We start from the raw sequence: 14,138 nt of genomic DNA, 5'->3' as shown, positions 1-14,138 counted from the left end.
CCTCACTGGTACTGGCCACGGGGCAGTACTTGCTAACTGCATCACGGCTGGGAACCAAGGTTGGTTTTTCCAGAACGGTGCTACCAGCAGTACTGAGCATCCTTCTTCCCTGATCCGTTCTATCACCTGAGGCAGGAGAGAGACGGGGGGAAAAGCATAGAGCGGGCGGCGGGGCCACACATGGGCCAGCGCGCTCCTGCTCTTGGAGAAAAATTCTTGACAGTGAGCGTTTTCTTGAGACGCAAACAGGTCCACTTCCGCTCTGCCGAATTTCTTCCACAGCAGTTGGACTGTCTGTGGGTGTAGGGACCATTCGCCTGCCGGAACATTGTTCCTGGACAGTCTGTCTGGTCCTATATTCATGATCCCTGGCACGTGCGCTGCTCTGAGCGAGCGCAGGTTGCACTGAGCCCATACCAGGAGGCGTTCTGCCAGCCTGTACAGTTTCTCGGATCTGATGCCGCCCTGGCGATTTATGTAGGATACCACAGACATGTTGTCCGAGCGGACCAAGACGTGGTGACCTTTTATTTGGGGACAAAAACGCGTCAGTGCGTTGTCTACTGCCAGCATTTCGAGGCAGTTTATGTGCAGGAGCTTCTCCCGTTCTGACCACTGGCCGAAGAACGGTCTGCCCTCGAGCAGCGCTCCCCATCCCGAGGTGGACGCGTCCGTGGACACCACTTTCACCCTCGAGGAAGTCCCCAGGCTTACACCTGATTGGTACCAGTCGTTCGCTTTCCAGGGTTTCAGAGCTGTAACGCATTTCTGATTGACCCTGAGGCGAAGCAAACCGGGTGCCCACGCTTTGCGTGGGACTCGCGCTTTCAGCCAAAACTGCAGCGGGCGCATGCGGAGCAGACCCAGCTGGAGTACTGACGATGCTGAGGCCATGAGACCTAGCATCCTCTGAAATCTTTTGAGCGGGACAGACGCGCCGCAGCGAAAAGAGTTCGCTGTGCGTCGAATGTCTACCGCGCGCTGTTGTGATAGTCGCGCTATCATGGATAGTGAGTCCAGTTCTGTGCCCAGGAAAGACCCAAATCCTCGAGGTGATCGAGTAAAATGGTCGTGTGTTCTATGAGCACTGCGCGAGATTGCGCTAGAATCAGCCAATCGTCCAAATAATTCAGCACTCGCATGCCTCTCATTCTGAGGGGTGCGAGCGCCGCGTCCATGCACTTCGTAAATGTACGGGGTGCTAGGGACAAACCGAACGGCAGGACTGTGTACTGATATGCCTGGCCCTCGAAGGCGAATCTCAAAAATCGCCTGTGACGTGACGCTATCTGTATTTGAAAATACGCGTCTTTCAGATCTATTGACACAAACCAATCTCCTTGGCGAATCTGCACAAGGATTTGCCTGGTCGTGAGCATCCTGAACTGTCGCTTCACAAGCACTTTGTTCAGTTGCCTTAGATCTAGTATGGGTCTGAGACCCCCGTCTTTTTTCGGTACCAGGAAGTATCTGCTGTATAACCCTCCTTCGCTCTGATCTTGAGAGAGGGGTTCTATGGCCCCTTTTCTCAATAGTTTCGTCACTTCGGCTCGAAGTAGATGTGCTACTTCTGTTTTTACCGTGGTCTCGACGCGCGCCACATAGCGGCGAGGGCGTCGGCGAAACTGCAGCGAATAGCCTCTTTTTATAATGTTCAGCACCCACTTCGAAACCCCGGGCAGCTTTGCCCATGCGTCTGCATGGATAGCTAGGGGTCGAATACGAAGCGCGCTCCGCTCGCTCAGCGATGGAGAAGCTTCTGTGTGCTGTAACACAAGCGTGTCGCTCGTGACATTTGAGGCATGGGGCGCGCTGGTGACAGCGGGCAGATTGCCCGCGCTCGACTCCTCTACGGTGGTTAACCGCGAGGGGGAGGGCTGGGCGGTTCCCGTGGGAACTGTCATGTCTATGTGTGGATGTGGGCGCGGGACAGCGGGCACATTTGTCACACCGAAAACATCGTTCGCTTGCGTGAAGCGAGTGCACGTTGGTTTCGTTTTTACAGAAACCGTGAGACATGCATAACGTGGTGTTAGTGGGCACTGGGTAGTGGGCACATTCACCATGTTTGAAGCGCAACCGACCTGAGTCGGTTTTATGTGCGCGAGCCCTGTGTGACAGGCTGTGCTTATGTGTAGGGATGGGCACTGGGCAGTGGGCATTCTTACTACACACGAAACACCATCGGCCGTGGCCGGGACACCAGAAAATACGCTCTTTTGGGGATTTATCTGGGTAGCCGTGAAAACGGCATTTGTGTGCAGGCAAGCGGGTGACAGAACCGACTTGTTGGCTGCAGAAAACACTGGAACAGTCACATTTTCTGGAACTGGACGAGCGAATAGCTTTGGTGTGAGTCCGGCCGCAGCGGGACTGGAACACCGTCGTTTTCCTAGCTGTGCTAGGACGACTTCGGGGCCTCGGGCTTCACCGTAACCTTAGGTCGCGGGCCGCGTCCTGCGGGGCGGCGACCGGATGAGCGGGAGCGCGGTCTCGCGCTTCTGGCCTGGCGGCGCTGTGAAGTGGAGGCAGTGGACGGTGGCTGTGGCTGTGAGCTCTGAGCAGACGGTTTCGCACGGCCTGCTGCAGAGCTGGAGCGCTTCGGGAGGAAGTGCTTCATAGCCTGAGACGCTTTCTGTACCTCTGCGAATCTCTCCGCGAAATCTTTGACGGAGGATCCGAAGAGGCCTGCGGCGGAAAGCGGGGCGTCGAGGAACGCGGTGCGCTCAGACTCGGCCATTTCCGAGAGCGTCAGCCATAGATGTCTCTCAGACACGGTGAGAGAAGCCATAGTCCGTCCAATGGCTTGCGCTGCGGACTTAGTAGCATGAAGGGCGAGGTCCGTGGCACTCCTTAAGTCCGGCACGCAGATCGCGTCAGGTCCTTCCTCATCCAGCTTACGGAGGAGATCGGCCTGGAAGATCTGGAGCGTTGCCATGGTATGCAACGCTGACGCAGCTTGCCCGGCGGCGGAGAAAGCGCGGTGGAGCAAGCTCGACGTCGTGCGGCAAGCTTTAGAGGGTAGGGCCGGCTTAGCGCGCCGTCCAGCGGAGGGCGGGCATAAGTGGGCCGCTATCGCCTCTTCAACCGGCGGCAGCGAGAGGTATCCTTTGTTCTTGGCATCGTCAACGGCGGAGAATGCCAAAGAAACAGCAGGACGCACTCTAGCAGAATAGGGGGCGCTCCAGGACTTGGCGACTTCTTCGTGTAACTCAGGAAGAAAAGGCGCCGGTCTGGACACAGGTGAAGCGCGCTCCCCAGGCAGGAAAAATCCATCCAGCCGGTTGTGAGCGGGCTGCTCAGGCGAAGACCACTCGAGGCCGAGGCTCGCCGCGGCCTGTGCGAGTACTCGCATGAGTTCCGTCTCGATGGAAGCTCTCTTGCCTGACGAAGTGCGGGCAGGGGGCGCGGGGTCCTCAGAGCCCGCCCAATCCTCACTGCCTGACGCCAGGATAGAGCAGGAATCATCCTCTCCCAGCAGGGCTTCCTCATCCGCGATATCAACGGAAGCGGCGGCAGACGGCGGCCGCTGTCCGTCAGGAAGCGAAACAGAAGAAGCCGGGGAAGCAAGCGGGCGAACCGGCGAGCTTTGGCGGCTGAGGGAGGGTTCCGGGGCCCGCTGGGCACGGCGCTTTTTACGGCGCGACGCCGCGGCGGGCGGGGGAGCAGTCTCGGTGAAGACGGCTAGGCGAGTCCTCAGAGTCGCCATTGCCATCAGCTCGCAGTGAGGGCATCCGCCGTCAGCGAGCGCGAGAGCTGCATGTTCCTCACCCAGGCAGGAAACGCAGATCACGTGGCGGTCCCCGTCGCTGAGTGTGGCTCTGCACGAGCCGCAGGAAGGCATCTTTAAAAAGACGCTAGCTCTTTTAGAAATGTGTGTCGCGGCGGCGACACACACACACAGAAATACAGTGTAATAAAGAGAAGGATATAAGCGCCGGAAAGCGCAGCAGGAAGGCAGGAAGGCGGCGCGGCCAGCGACTTCAGTGACTCGTCCCGCTGAAGGTGCTCTCTCTCGACGGCGCGGCTTCTAATCCAGCTCCAGCGATGCGTGTGCTTCGCTTGAAGGATGAAAAATCAGATAATAGCTGCCTGCGAGCGATATTTATAGGCCTAGACCACGCCCATTTCGGCGGGACGTGACGCAGCGGGCGCGAAGTGCCCTGATTGGGTCTGACGTCACGCCAGGCCTCGCTCGATAGGCTGCTGCAGTTGCCGCAGAGCAGCCAATAGGCGCGCGAGCTGTCTCGCCTATGTCTGCATTGCTGCTGCAACGCGTTTTGCATTATTACAAAATTAAGGATAATTTTTGGCTTCAATATCTCGCGGAAAAAGGATTTTCCCCTAGCGTAAGATATCTTACGCAGTACGAGAGACCTCTCGTAAGAGAACCACTAACTTGACTGAATAGCTTTAGTAGCTTTAATAAAGAACAAACTATATTTAATCCATACAGAGAAGATATGCAGTGTTTTATTTTCCATTTGATTATTCAATTTCTGTATTATTTCTTACTTGAAAGCGACCAACTTTACCTGAAAAACCCTTGATGTCTAAATGAGCTTCAAAAACAATGCAGACATTTTATGGATGTGCTTACGGATGACCAAGATAGTCTAGGTCAAGGAAAAGGCAAACCTTGCATTTGTTTTCTTATCTGTAGTAATGATTATACTTTCTTCCTTATTCACATCATCAGTCACAAAATTATTAGAGGGTATTCAAAGAGTAAAGAGGGAAGTGGAGGGACCACATATCTTTTACATGGGTTATAAATCAGGAAGGTAATAAATTGTGTGTTAAATGACTTCTTGCCCTCAGCATATATCATGGGAACGAACCAAATGAAGCCCTATATACCCAGAGGACAAAGGAATGCTTCTGTTCATAACCATGATTTGTGAATGGTTCACAAGCTGTCAGCTTCAGAGACACAAAGTGGAAGACGGGAGAAAGGGGGCAGCAGGGGTTGAGTTATAGGGAACAGCGCCCTCTAGGATCCTCACAGAGAAAGCATTCAGGTATTTAACCTGTCATGGGGCCCATTGTTGAATGGAGAAAGGATTTTATTGATATGTCCAGTAGTGTATCTGTTATGTGATGCATCTTAAAGAGACAGTTCAACCGAAAATTAAAATGCCTTGTTGTTGTTCCAAACCTTTTTGGATTTTCTTTCTTCTACTGAATACAGAAAGAAGATATTCCACGTGTACGTGTGTGTGTGTGTACGTGTGTGTGTGCGTACGCGTGTGTGTGCGTGTGTGCGTGTGTGCGTGTGTGTGTGTGTTAAATAGCCTACTCACTGCTGTGTGTGTGTGCGCACACTTGGATTGATGAAATACAGAGCACAAACTCCAAATATGGGACACTTTGGCTACACGTCACGTCACTAAAAAAGAAAATATATTTTGAAGAAAATGGATAACCAAACAGTTGATGGTCCCATGCATTGACTTCCATAGTATGGAAATTAAATATTTTTTGGGTGTACTAAATTAATGAATGATGTGTTTAAAAATAAATAAATAATGAAAAAAATGATTAGGCTATAATAATATATTATATAATAATAATGATCAGTGTTGTAACGGTCATCAGCTGGAGTGCTCTTGAGAGCCACCTGAGGGCACTCCACATCAGACTATTATTATTCACTCACAACTACATTTCCCATAATTCACTGCCCAGACTCATCATCCCTGATTATCACATGCTATGTAAGGTTGGAACAGGAACAGGAACAGGAACAGGAACAGGAACAGGAACAGGAACAGGAACAGGAACAGGAACAGGAACAGGAACAGGAACAGGAACAGGAACAAAGTCAAGAACCCACAAACACTGAAACAAGACACAGGGTTTAAATACACAGACTAACAAGCTAAACAAGATAACAAGGGGGCGTGGCTAATCAGAAACACCTGGGGAGCCTAATAAACAAGAAAAACTACAAGGGACTACAAAACATGGTACAGGACAGGACATGACAAAAGTCCACACAAGACAAGGGGAACATAAGACAGGAATCGGGAAAAGACAGGAAGACATAAGACAGGAAAGTGTGATCACTGATTTCAGTAAAGGTCATTGCCTTTGTAGGCCGTTACTAAACGTCAACACTCTTTAATTGAGAAATTATAAGGTTTCGTGGGCAGAAAAAAACAACAACATATTTTGTTTTAAAATATTTATTTGCATAGATATTTAGTATAGTATGTTTTATGCTTTGATTCACTTAGCCCTCATTTTATTTATCTCTGAGTCCATAAAACTGAAGCTAAACAGAAACACAGTAGCTAGGCTATAGGCTAAAGCCAATTATAAAGGTACATTTCTTGATGGTCTTGGCAGGAAGGGAAATGGGTCAAAACAAAAGGTAAAAGCACATATTCCCTTTATATGGTTTAAACAGAGATTTCAAACGTGTCACTGTCAGTAATTATAAAAGTTCGATAAGTCGAAGACGCCAGAACGTAACAGTAGGCTAGGCTATTACGCTCGAGCGCTTTCCATTGCGATTAGGTAATAGGTTACCTAGAAAAGTCTTCTGCCCTGAAAGTCATTAGTTCGAACACTGTCTGTAATATCTTCAGTAATCCCTGATTGCTTTCTTCTGCTGTTAAAGGTACTTCGTGCTCCACTCGGGTGCTGACACACGTTTCACCAGCAGATGTCGCTGTTGTATTGTAAATTCCGAATATTAGCAGCCATTCACAGGGTCACTGACCGGCATGCTTGCTTGTCCTCCTTAGTTATTAAGTAACAGGTTAACAGCATTGGGTTTTACTTCTGTGACTGCAATATTTTTTCTTTTTGGCATTCAGTAGCCAGAGTACCAATTCCTTGATTAGTGATTTTGCATGTGCTTTGAACACAGCCTGGTTATTGGATGCAGATCCGAAGGTTGGAAGCTTTATGGTAGTGAGGTGCTCCTGTTGTGCGTAGCATGCTACACTGGAACATCCTGACAGGCCAGAGAAAACAGTCAGTGTGATCACTTCCTCTTTCTCTCCCTCCCACATATACACACACAAAGAGTTTGCCTATGCTGCTTTTTTTTAACCATATGAAGTCCATTGTATCAATACACAAATTTCTCAGACATAGACATAGGCCTATAGAGATATAGAGTGACAATGAATATTTACTGTATATGCATTTATGGAAGTAAACTGCTATATTGTTAAGATCTCATTGATTTCCTTTACAATCTATACAAATTTCATCTCCATTTTTCGCCAAATAAATATCAGCAACTTCACTAAACTGCATATTTTTGCTCAGTTTGGGCAAAAGATTTCTCTAACTAGACTATTTCACATGTCATGCTTTACAAGGTTAACGTTATAATACCTAATACCTGACCTTTTAATCTTTCGATGGTTTGACATATATTGAAGTCTTCAGCATTGCAAACTGACACCATCACGCCTGAGTCTTCATCCAGTGACAGTTAAAATATGTCTGGAATGTAGGCTAATTTATCCGTCCCTGATCAGCAAACCAGGAATAAAGTAGACTGGCTTACCAAAGATGCTACTAAACATTATGTTAATGTTATTCATGCCACAAAACCAAATCCTTAAAGGGATATTTCACCACTGGAAAGATGAATGTGTATTTAAATTGGGTCATTTATGTAGTAGAAATGTGAAATTATTTTAGAAGTTGGTGCCTTCTAGACTGAGCCTTTCTAGAAAATGTATTTTTGGCTCATGTGCATTAAAAGACAACAACTCCCAGAATTCACTTGCTTCGCTGCCCTACGAGGCCACTCCCAAGCCACGCCTACCGGTTACAGAGGGCAGTATCAGAAAAAATGATACAACTAAGCTACTAGTTGACTCGAAACTGAAAAGACACCGTTTTACCTATGGGCGGGTTGAAAACATGATGAACTAGCTCCTACTACTGGCTGTAGTCTTTAGCCTCTGGCCAAAAAAGCCGTCGATGATGCAAAATGACGATTTTTGCATCATCAGAGGTTTTTTTCCAGACACACAATACAGAAATCTCTCGTCTCAGGGGGACATGAGGGAGGGAAGCACGGTCATTCGAAAATACTACCGGGTTTCTACTGATACAAAGCTTAATGCTAATCGGTGAAGTATCCCTTTAAGAATGGTCGTATTCCAGGATTTATCGAAACAGAACAGCTCCTATCTTATGAAAGACAAACAATCATGACTTAACTTGAAACTAAGTTATTCTATCAAATACTTATAGACTACAAAGAAGGTGCACTCATATTTCAATGAATAGGAGAAAGTGCAATGCGCAATATGGCGGAATATGGCGGTCCCGCCTTCTAAATAAAAGAGCCAATCGCCAATTGATAAAGTCATTGTGTCACTGCAGCTGCCGTTAGAAGCTCCGGTTGCTATAGAAAGAGTTGGACTACATCTGAAATCGCATACGTCCACACTATATAGAAAGTGAAAAACAGTATGTGACAAAAGAAGTATGTCCGAATTCACAGTAATCATAAAAGAGTTGGCAAAAAGTACCCGGATGACATACTACTTCCGGTGAGATTCTGAAGTGTGCATACGATAGACACTTTATATCCCATGAGGCCACGGGAGAGGATTTATGACAGTGAAGCGACGTAACTGAAGCTGGTGGTCAGCTAGTAATGTAGTACGTTCAAATTACATTCATACTACACACACTCATACTGTATAGAACATACTTTTTTAGCGGTCGTGGAGTAATTACTTATTCAAAATAAGTGCCTACTCAAGAGTATGCGATTTCAGATGCAAATGCACTTATGACTGCACCTGATTTTTTTTTTTTTTTTTTTTTGTCATGATTTGAGCATTTAGGATTGTTGTCAGATTTCAAATGTGAAATTTAACCGTAAGTTTGGTGAACAACTGTTTCCCCATTCAAAGGGATCAGAGCTGCCCGAGAGACGTTTCAAAGATGGCCGCCGAGTGAAACGACTTGTTGTCTTTAAGGGTCTTTGATTCTACAAACCAAATCTGCACTTTTTACATTTTCAATAAAAGCAAACTAGATCTCACAGTCCCTAGATAGTTCACCCGCACACCGCCTTCACCTTCTCGCCCATCTCTACGGAATGATGCAGGGACAGATCCCTTTCCAGAAACAGCCTTTTCTGTTCACTGCTGGCGAGTCTGCAGGTGAGCCAGGTGGAGAGAGTGCAGCTCAAGATGCCCAGGCTGGCCAGGAAGAGGAAGGACAGGTGCAGAGAGTACAGGCTGTTCGCCCGTTTCACCATCGCCCGCACAAACTGGACGTTGAGAATTCCCCCAATAAGTCCACAGATGCAACAGGCTGAAAACAGGATCATCTGTGATGTGAGGTGGAACAAAACAACGAGATAACAGTAATTACACAGCATTATAAAAGTTTTGTTTTACATGATAGTGTATCATGAGTGATAAAGCAGGGATTACAGACAATGTTTACAAGCTGATGTCGGCTCACAGTGGTTATCTCTGTCAATGTGTGTATACAGTAGATTAGATAAGAAGTGTTTCTTTTGTTGCGATGTGTGTCAATATCCTCTTACAGTCGGTCCAGTTCTCTTCTTCGCACACAGTATCCCACATAGTCCACAGACAAGAAACTGAAAAAAACAGATCTGTTACTGAATCTAAATTAAATTCTAGTACAGTTTCATTTTACTCAATCATCTGGATATCATATTTTAGTTGCAAATTGGAAATTGTAAAGTTAAAAATCTGTCTAATTAACTCCATTAACAGAATTTAAATAAAAAAAGAGGAATGTGTTTAAATAAAATTCATAATGTAATATAATAAACTTTATTTAAAGTCCCCCTGCAGTCAATAATTGTATCCCTTAAAACTCATCATTGATAATCAAAATGACATATTTAAATGTTTATATTTCCTGTGAAAATAATTTATTCATGCCTACAGTTTACTAGAATAAAACATCAAAGTATCAAGTTCCCCCATTGGAAAATCCCGAGGGAACCAGGGGCGAATAAGTCTTCTGGTTTCTGACGTCATACCTGGACGACTCTATGGTGTTGACTGATGAATTTGCACATGATTTGTCTATATTAAAAACACCACATAGACATATAAACAACACTTTCACCACAGGGTGAAATACATCAATAAATAAATATAATAATCATGTGAATGATACTCATTGAATAACTGATTAACAATAATTAAACAAATGTTAATAAATGTAAGTATTTGGCAGAAAAATATAACAATATAATATCCTTTCTGCAAACTGCTAATAATATAATATAATATGTGTTGATATGCAGTACTTCAAAGCAATAATAATATCAGGTTTAAGAGAAAAAAAGTGGTAGAAATTACATTAATTGAGTAAAAATCAGCACACAAGATAAGAATTCACTATTTTATCTGCATTTACAGACTTTAAAAAAATGTATATTTAAATATATATATATATATATATATATATATATATATATATATATATATATATATATATATTTCATTTTATTATTCAGATTCATGTCCATTTTATTATTCAGATTCAAATATAGTCATATAGTATATTAATCCCATGCAGAAGATAAATGAACAATCTATAACTTACACACACGCCACTCCATACCGGTGTATAAAAGGAGGTTTGGCTCTTCTGCGGCCACAGGGCTTGTTTGATCCCCAGCACGCCCAGAGAGATGCAGGACACCCCGAGTCCCATATGAAAGACAGAGAGGACCAGCAAACTCCAAAGATGCGCTTGCTTGGTGCACATGCTCCTCCGGGCATCATTCCTCAGACTGTGAGAAAAAGTCAGAGGGAGAAAATCCCTCTCTCACCTCGCCAACCAGCTATTACAGATCTTCTACTACACATTCCAGCTTTAAGAAAAAACTGTTTAGTTTAAAGTTTTTAACTCAGGTGTCAGTTTTGTCTCCTAAAAAGCTCAAATCTGTGTGCTGCTCCTGCTTTTCACTGCATATAAATGCATGTTTCTCTGATTTCAGAACTCTTATAAGCAGTTGGACATGTTGGTCACATGACTGCCTGACCTTTAACACACATATCATAAAGACACACAGCCTTATAGCAGCCTACTTCCCTGAAGACATATTATTAAAAATGAGTACTTAAAGGTTTAGTTCACCCAAAAATGAAAATTCTGTCATTAATTACTCACCCTCATGTCGTTCCAAACCTGTGAGACCTTCGTTCATCTTCAGAACATGAAGATCTTTTTAATGAAATCTGAGAGCTTTCTGTCCCTCCATTGACAGCCTACGCAACTACCACTTTCAAGCCCCAGAAAGGTAGTAAAGACATCATTAAAGTAATCCATGTGACTCCAGTGGTTTAACCTCTATTTTATGAAGCGATGCAAGTGCTTTGTTCATGAAAAAAAAAAAAACAACAACCTCATTTACCACTTTATTTACCAAGTATTAATCTCCAATGCGCGTTCACGCAACAACAACTGCCCTCGAATCAACACAAACATGCGTGGTGCTCTCATAAATGCTTGTTGGAGATTGAAATTTCGTAAATAAAGTTATGTTTTTTTGCACAAACAAAGCAGCTCTGAAAGCGCTCAGATAAAAAAAGTTCTCAGATTAAAAAAAGAAAAATGATTCTGAAGATGAACAAAAGTCTTACGGGTTTGGAACTACTTAAGGGCGAGTAACAGAATTTTCATTTTTGGGTTAACTATGCCTTTAAAGGGTTAGTTCACCCAAAAATGAAAATTCTTTCATCAACTACTCACCCTCATGTCGTTCCAACAATTTTTGCCAATACAATGAAAGTCAATGGGGTCCAAAACATAATTTTTTGGTTAACTTCTAAGTCTAAATATTTGAATAATTCAGTAACTTTACCTTCTTAGTCCCTTAATAGCAACATAACTGACTTCCTCGCTGTTTCTATCTGACAAAATTAGGATAAATGTAGTTTAACAAATGTATTATGACAGCCATGACTCTGAAATAGCTCGGTGAGGGGTGAAAAATATCAATTTTTATCTTTCATCATTACATAAACTGAGACATGGCCCACTATCTACGCTGATGTGTTCAGATGCCCCTCAGTGAGTGTAACACTGCTCGGCCACCCTCTCCATGTGAACCGGTGAAAGGGTCCTGCGATAAAGCCAGTCACATCCCATTAATCTCAGTTCGATATGCCTCAGTGCTCATGAAAAAAGGGACCCTGACACTGCCGAGTATGGCCGCTCTGTGCTGTTCTACCTCCAGGCATTTCTCACTCACTCTCTGAGATCTGCAGCACAGGATGAGATCTCTCCGCCTGAAAACCTTCATTAAAATGTGTTAAATTGGTCCATTGTATTTTTAAGACCAAGCACGCAAGCTAAAAATGTAGCTGGTCAAATTATACAGTGCCGTTCATTCAGTATTATTCAGCTTTTTTTAAATAACGGCATTATAAAAACATTTTAATTTTGCTTTATGCTAGCCACATTTCAGGAAAGAAACAATAACACTACACGGGAGGTCACTGTTTTGAAGCAGTGCAGTGTGAAGCCTGCTGTTTTCCCTGTTTGTGCCTCTGAAGTGTGAAGCCAGTATGTTTTCCGGTCATTACCCTTGTTTTTCCTCATTAACTTGGTGCCTTGAAAGTTCTAAACTGGAGGAACATACAGCACATCATGCCCACACAATACTTAGAAACAGTTTTCACTTTAAAATTGCTAGTAAATTTCACCAAAAAATTACAAAGAAATGGCAAGTAACACATTGAATAAAACATGATATTTTTAGGTAAAATATTTTATATAGGCTAGTATTTTCGTGTAAAATGTTGGCTTATATTGTTTTATGTACAACTTTTTATAGTGGCATAACTATTCATTTTAAATATCTTCTTGAAGTTTTATGATTTTATTAAATTACATGACTTTTCCAGGTCTAGAAATCAATCTTTCAAGCTCCCTAATATATCACTTTTTTTTTTTAATTTAAATAAGAAATATTTCGATAGTTTTGGCTAGGAGCGTAGCCTTTCATCCATCCAATCCTGCAAACGATTTACTGTGCAAGTGAATCAAACTGAATCACAAAAAAATCTGTCCCTTTTGCAAACCTGTTTGACCGATTAGATCAAAAGAGTGATTTATTTGCGAATCTGGCTTCGCTGTAGTTCTGATTCTAAACATCTGATAGAAAACACAGCTGTTTAATAATATAAATACATTTATTTTATGCATACTTTTAAATACATATTTATGTGGGCTACTTAATATAAATACCCTGCAATTGGTATACTAAATTGATATACTTAAAGTCTGCTAAATTGGAACAACTAATTTTGTACTTAATGCACTTTAATTATCCAGAAGTAGTGCTGAGGTCCAACTAAATATATGTTTAAGTATATTTGATTGTGCTAAAGTGGAACTATTGCAAATATACTTTAATAAATATCTTGCATTTAAAGACTGATTTTAGTGATCATACTATTCTTACTAGTAGTTATATTAAAACACATTTTAGGCTTAATATTAAGAAATGTGCAATAATGAAGTACACCAAATCAATGTAATTATACTGTTTATATCAGTAAGTCTCAGGTGATATGTCAGTAAATATGTTAATGGATTTGTAGTATACTTGGTACGAAATAATATATTTTTTAACTTATTAAAAACTTATTTTAAATACATTTTTGTATATGTTTTTTTTTCCCCCACTTGGGTTATCAGAGAAAATGATTCTCAGATCACTGTACAGTAATTTCCATTGACACAAAGCCTAATGATTTATCAGTATACGGGAGCTCAAGCCCCAGTGAATTACTGTTGTGCCCCAGTAAAATATTACTAAGGGGATCATTTTCAAAAGTGTCTGCATTGGTTTTGGATTATTTGAATGGTTGTTTTGTCTTGTTTTAAATAATTTAAAGTCTCCCTGTAGTCAATAATTGTATCCCTTAAAACTCATCTTTGATCACAAAAATTACATATTTAAAAGTTTTTTCCCTCCAAAAAAAAAAAATTCTTCATGCCTTAAAATAGCTTAAATGTAACTCTACACCCTTGCCTCATTTAGTAAACACAGTTCCAAGTAATATGCAAATAAGAAAGGAAATTGTCCACTCACTCACATCAGCTCAGAGATCCACGTTCATGATCACACGTTCACATGATTGGTTACA

General features: G+C 43.1%; 1 protein-coding gene across 2 annotated transcripts; it reads right to left on the bottom strand.

Annotated features, from left to right (window-relative positions):
- Nucleotides 1-6,112: 6,112 nt before the first annotated feature.
- tmem196b (transmembrane protein 196b) lies at nucleotides 6,113-13,153 on the bottom strand. 2 transcript variants are annotated; one of them, XM_082150026.1, is made up of 4 exons: nucleotides 10,582-13,153; nucleotides 9,542-9,598; nucleotides 9,030-9,319; nucleotides 6,113-6,964 (listed from the first exon to the last, which is right to left on the bottom strand). In XM_082150026.1, the coding sequence occupies exons 1-3, from the start codon at nucleotides 10,744-10,746 to the stop codon at nucleotides 9,044-9,046; spliced, it is 498 nt and encodes a 165-aa protein (XP_082006152.1). In that variant the 5' UTR covers nucleotides 10,747-13,153; the 3' UTR covers nucleotides 6,113-6,964; nucleotides 9,030-9,043. The 2 variants fall into 2 exon arrangements, with proteins under 2 accessions (XP_082006152.1, XP_082006153.1); XM_082150027.1 differs by having other exon boundaries at nucleotides 9,065-9,319.
- Between the last annotated feature and the right edge of the window lie 985 nt (nucleotides 13,154-14,138).

The sequence above is a fragment of the Leuciscus leuciscus genome (assembly GCF_965113295.1).
Source record: "Leuciscus leuciscus genome assembly, chromosome: 20".
NCBI classification, from domain to species: domain Eukaryota; kingdom Metazoa; phylum Chordata; class Actinopteri; order Cypriniformes; family Leuciscidae; genus Leuciscus; species Leuciscus leuciscus.
The sequence above is the reverse complement of the archived record's forward strand: the minus strand, read 5'-3'. Positions and strand labels throughout refer to the sequence as shown.

Bases quoted from the DNA above. Each gene is read 5' to 3' on its own strand.
- tmem196b (XM_082150026.1), bottom strand. From the start codon at position 10,746: ATGTGCACCAAGCAAGCGCATCTTTGGAGTTTGCTGGTCCTCTCTGTC. The intron at 9,599-10,581 runs GTAAGTTATAGA...TGTTTTTTTCAG, and splicing joins CGGTATGGAGTGGCGTGTGT to TTTCTTGTCTGTGGACTATG. The intron at 9,320-9,541 runs GTAAGAGGATAT...CTCACATCACAG, and splicing joins AGAAGAGAACTGGACCGACT to ATGATCCTGTTTTCAGCCTG.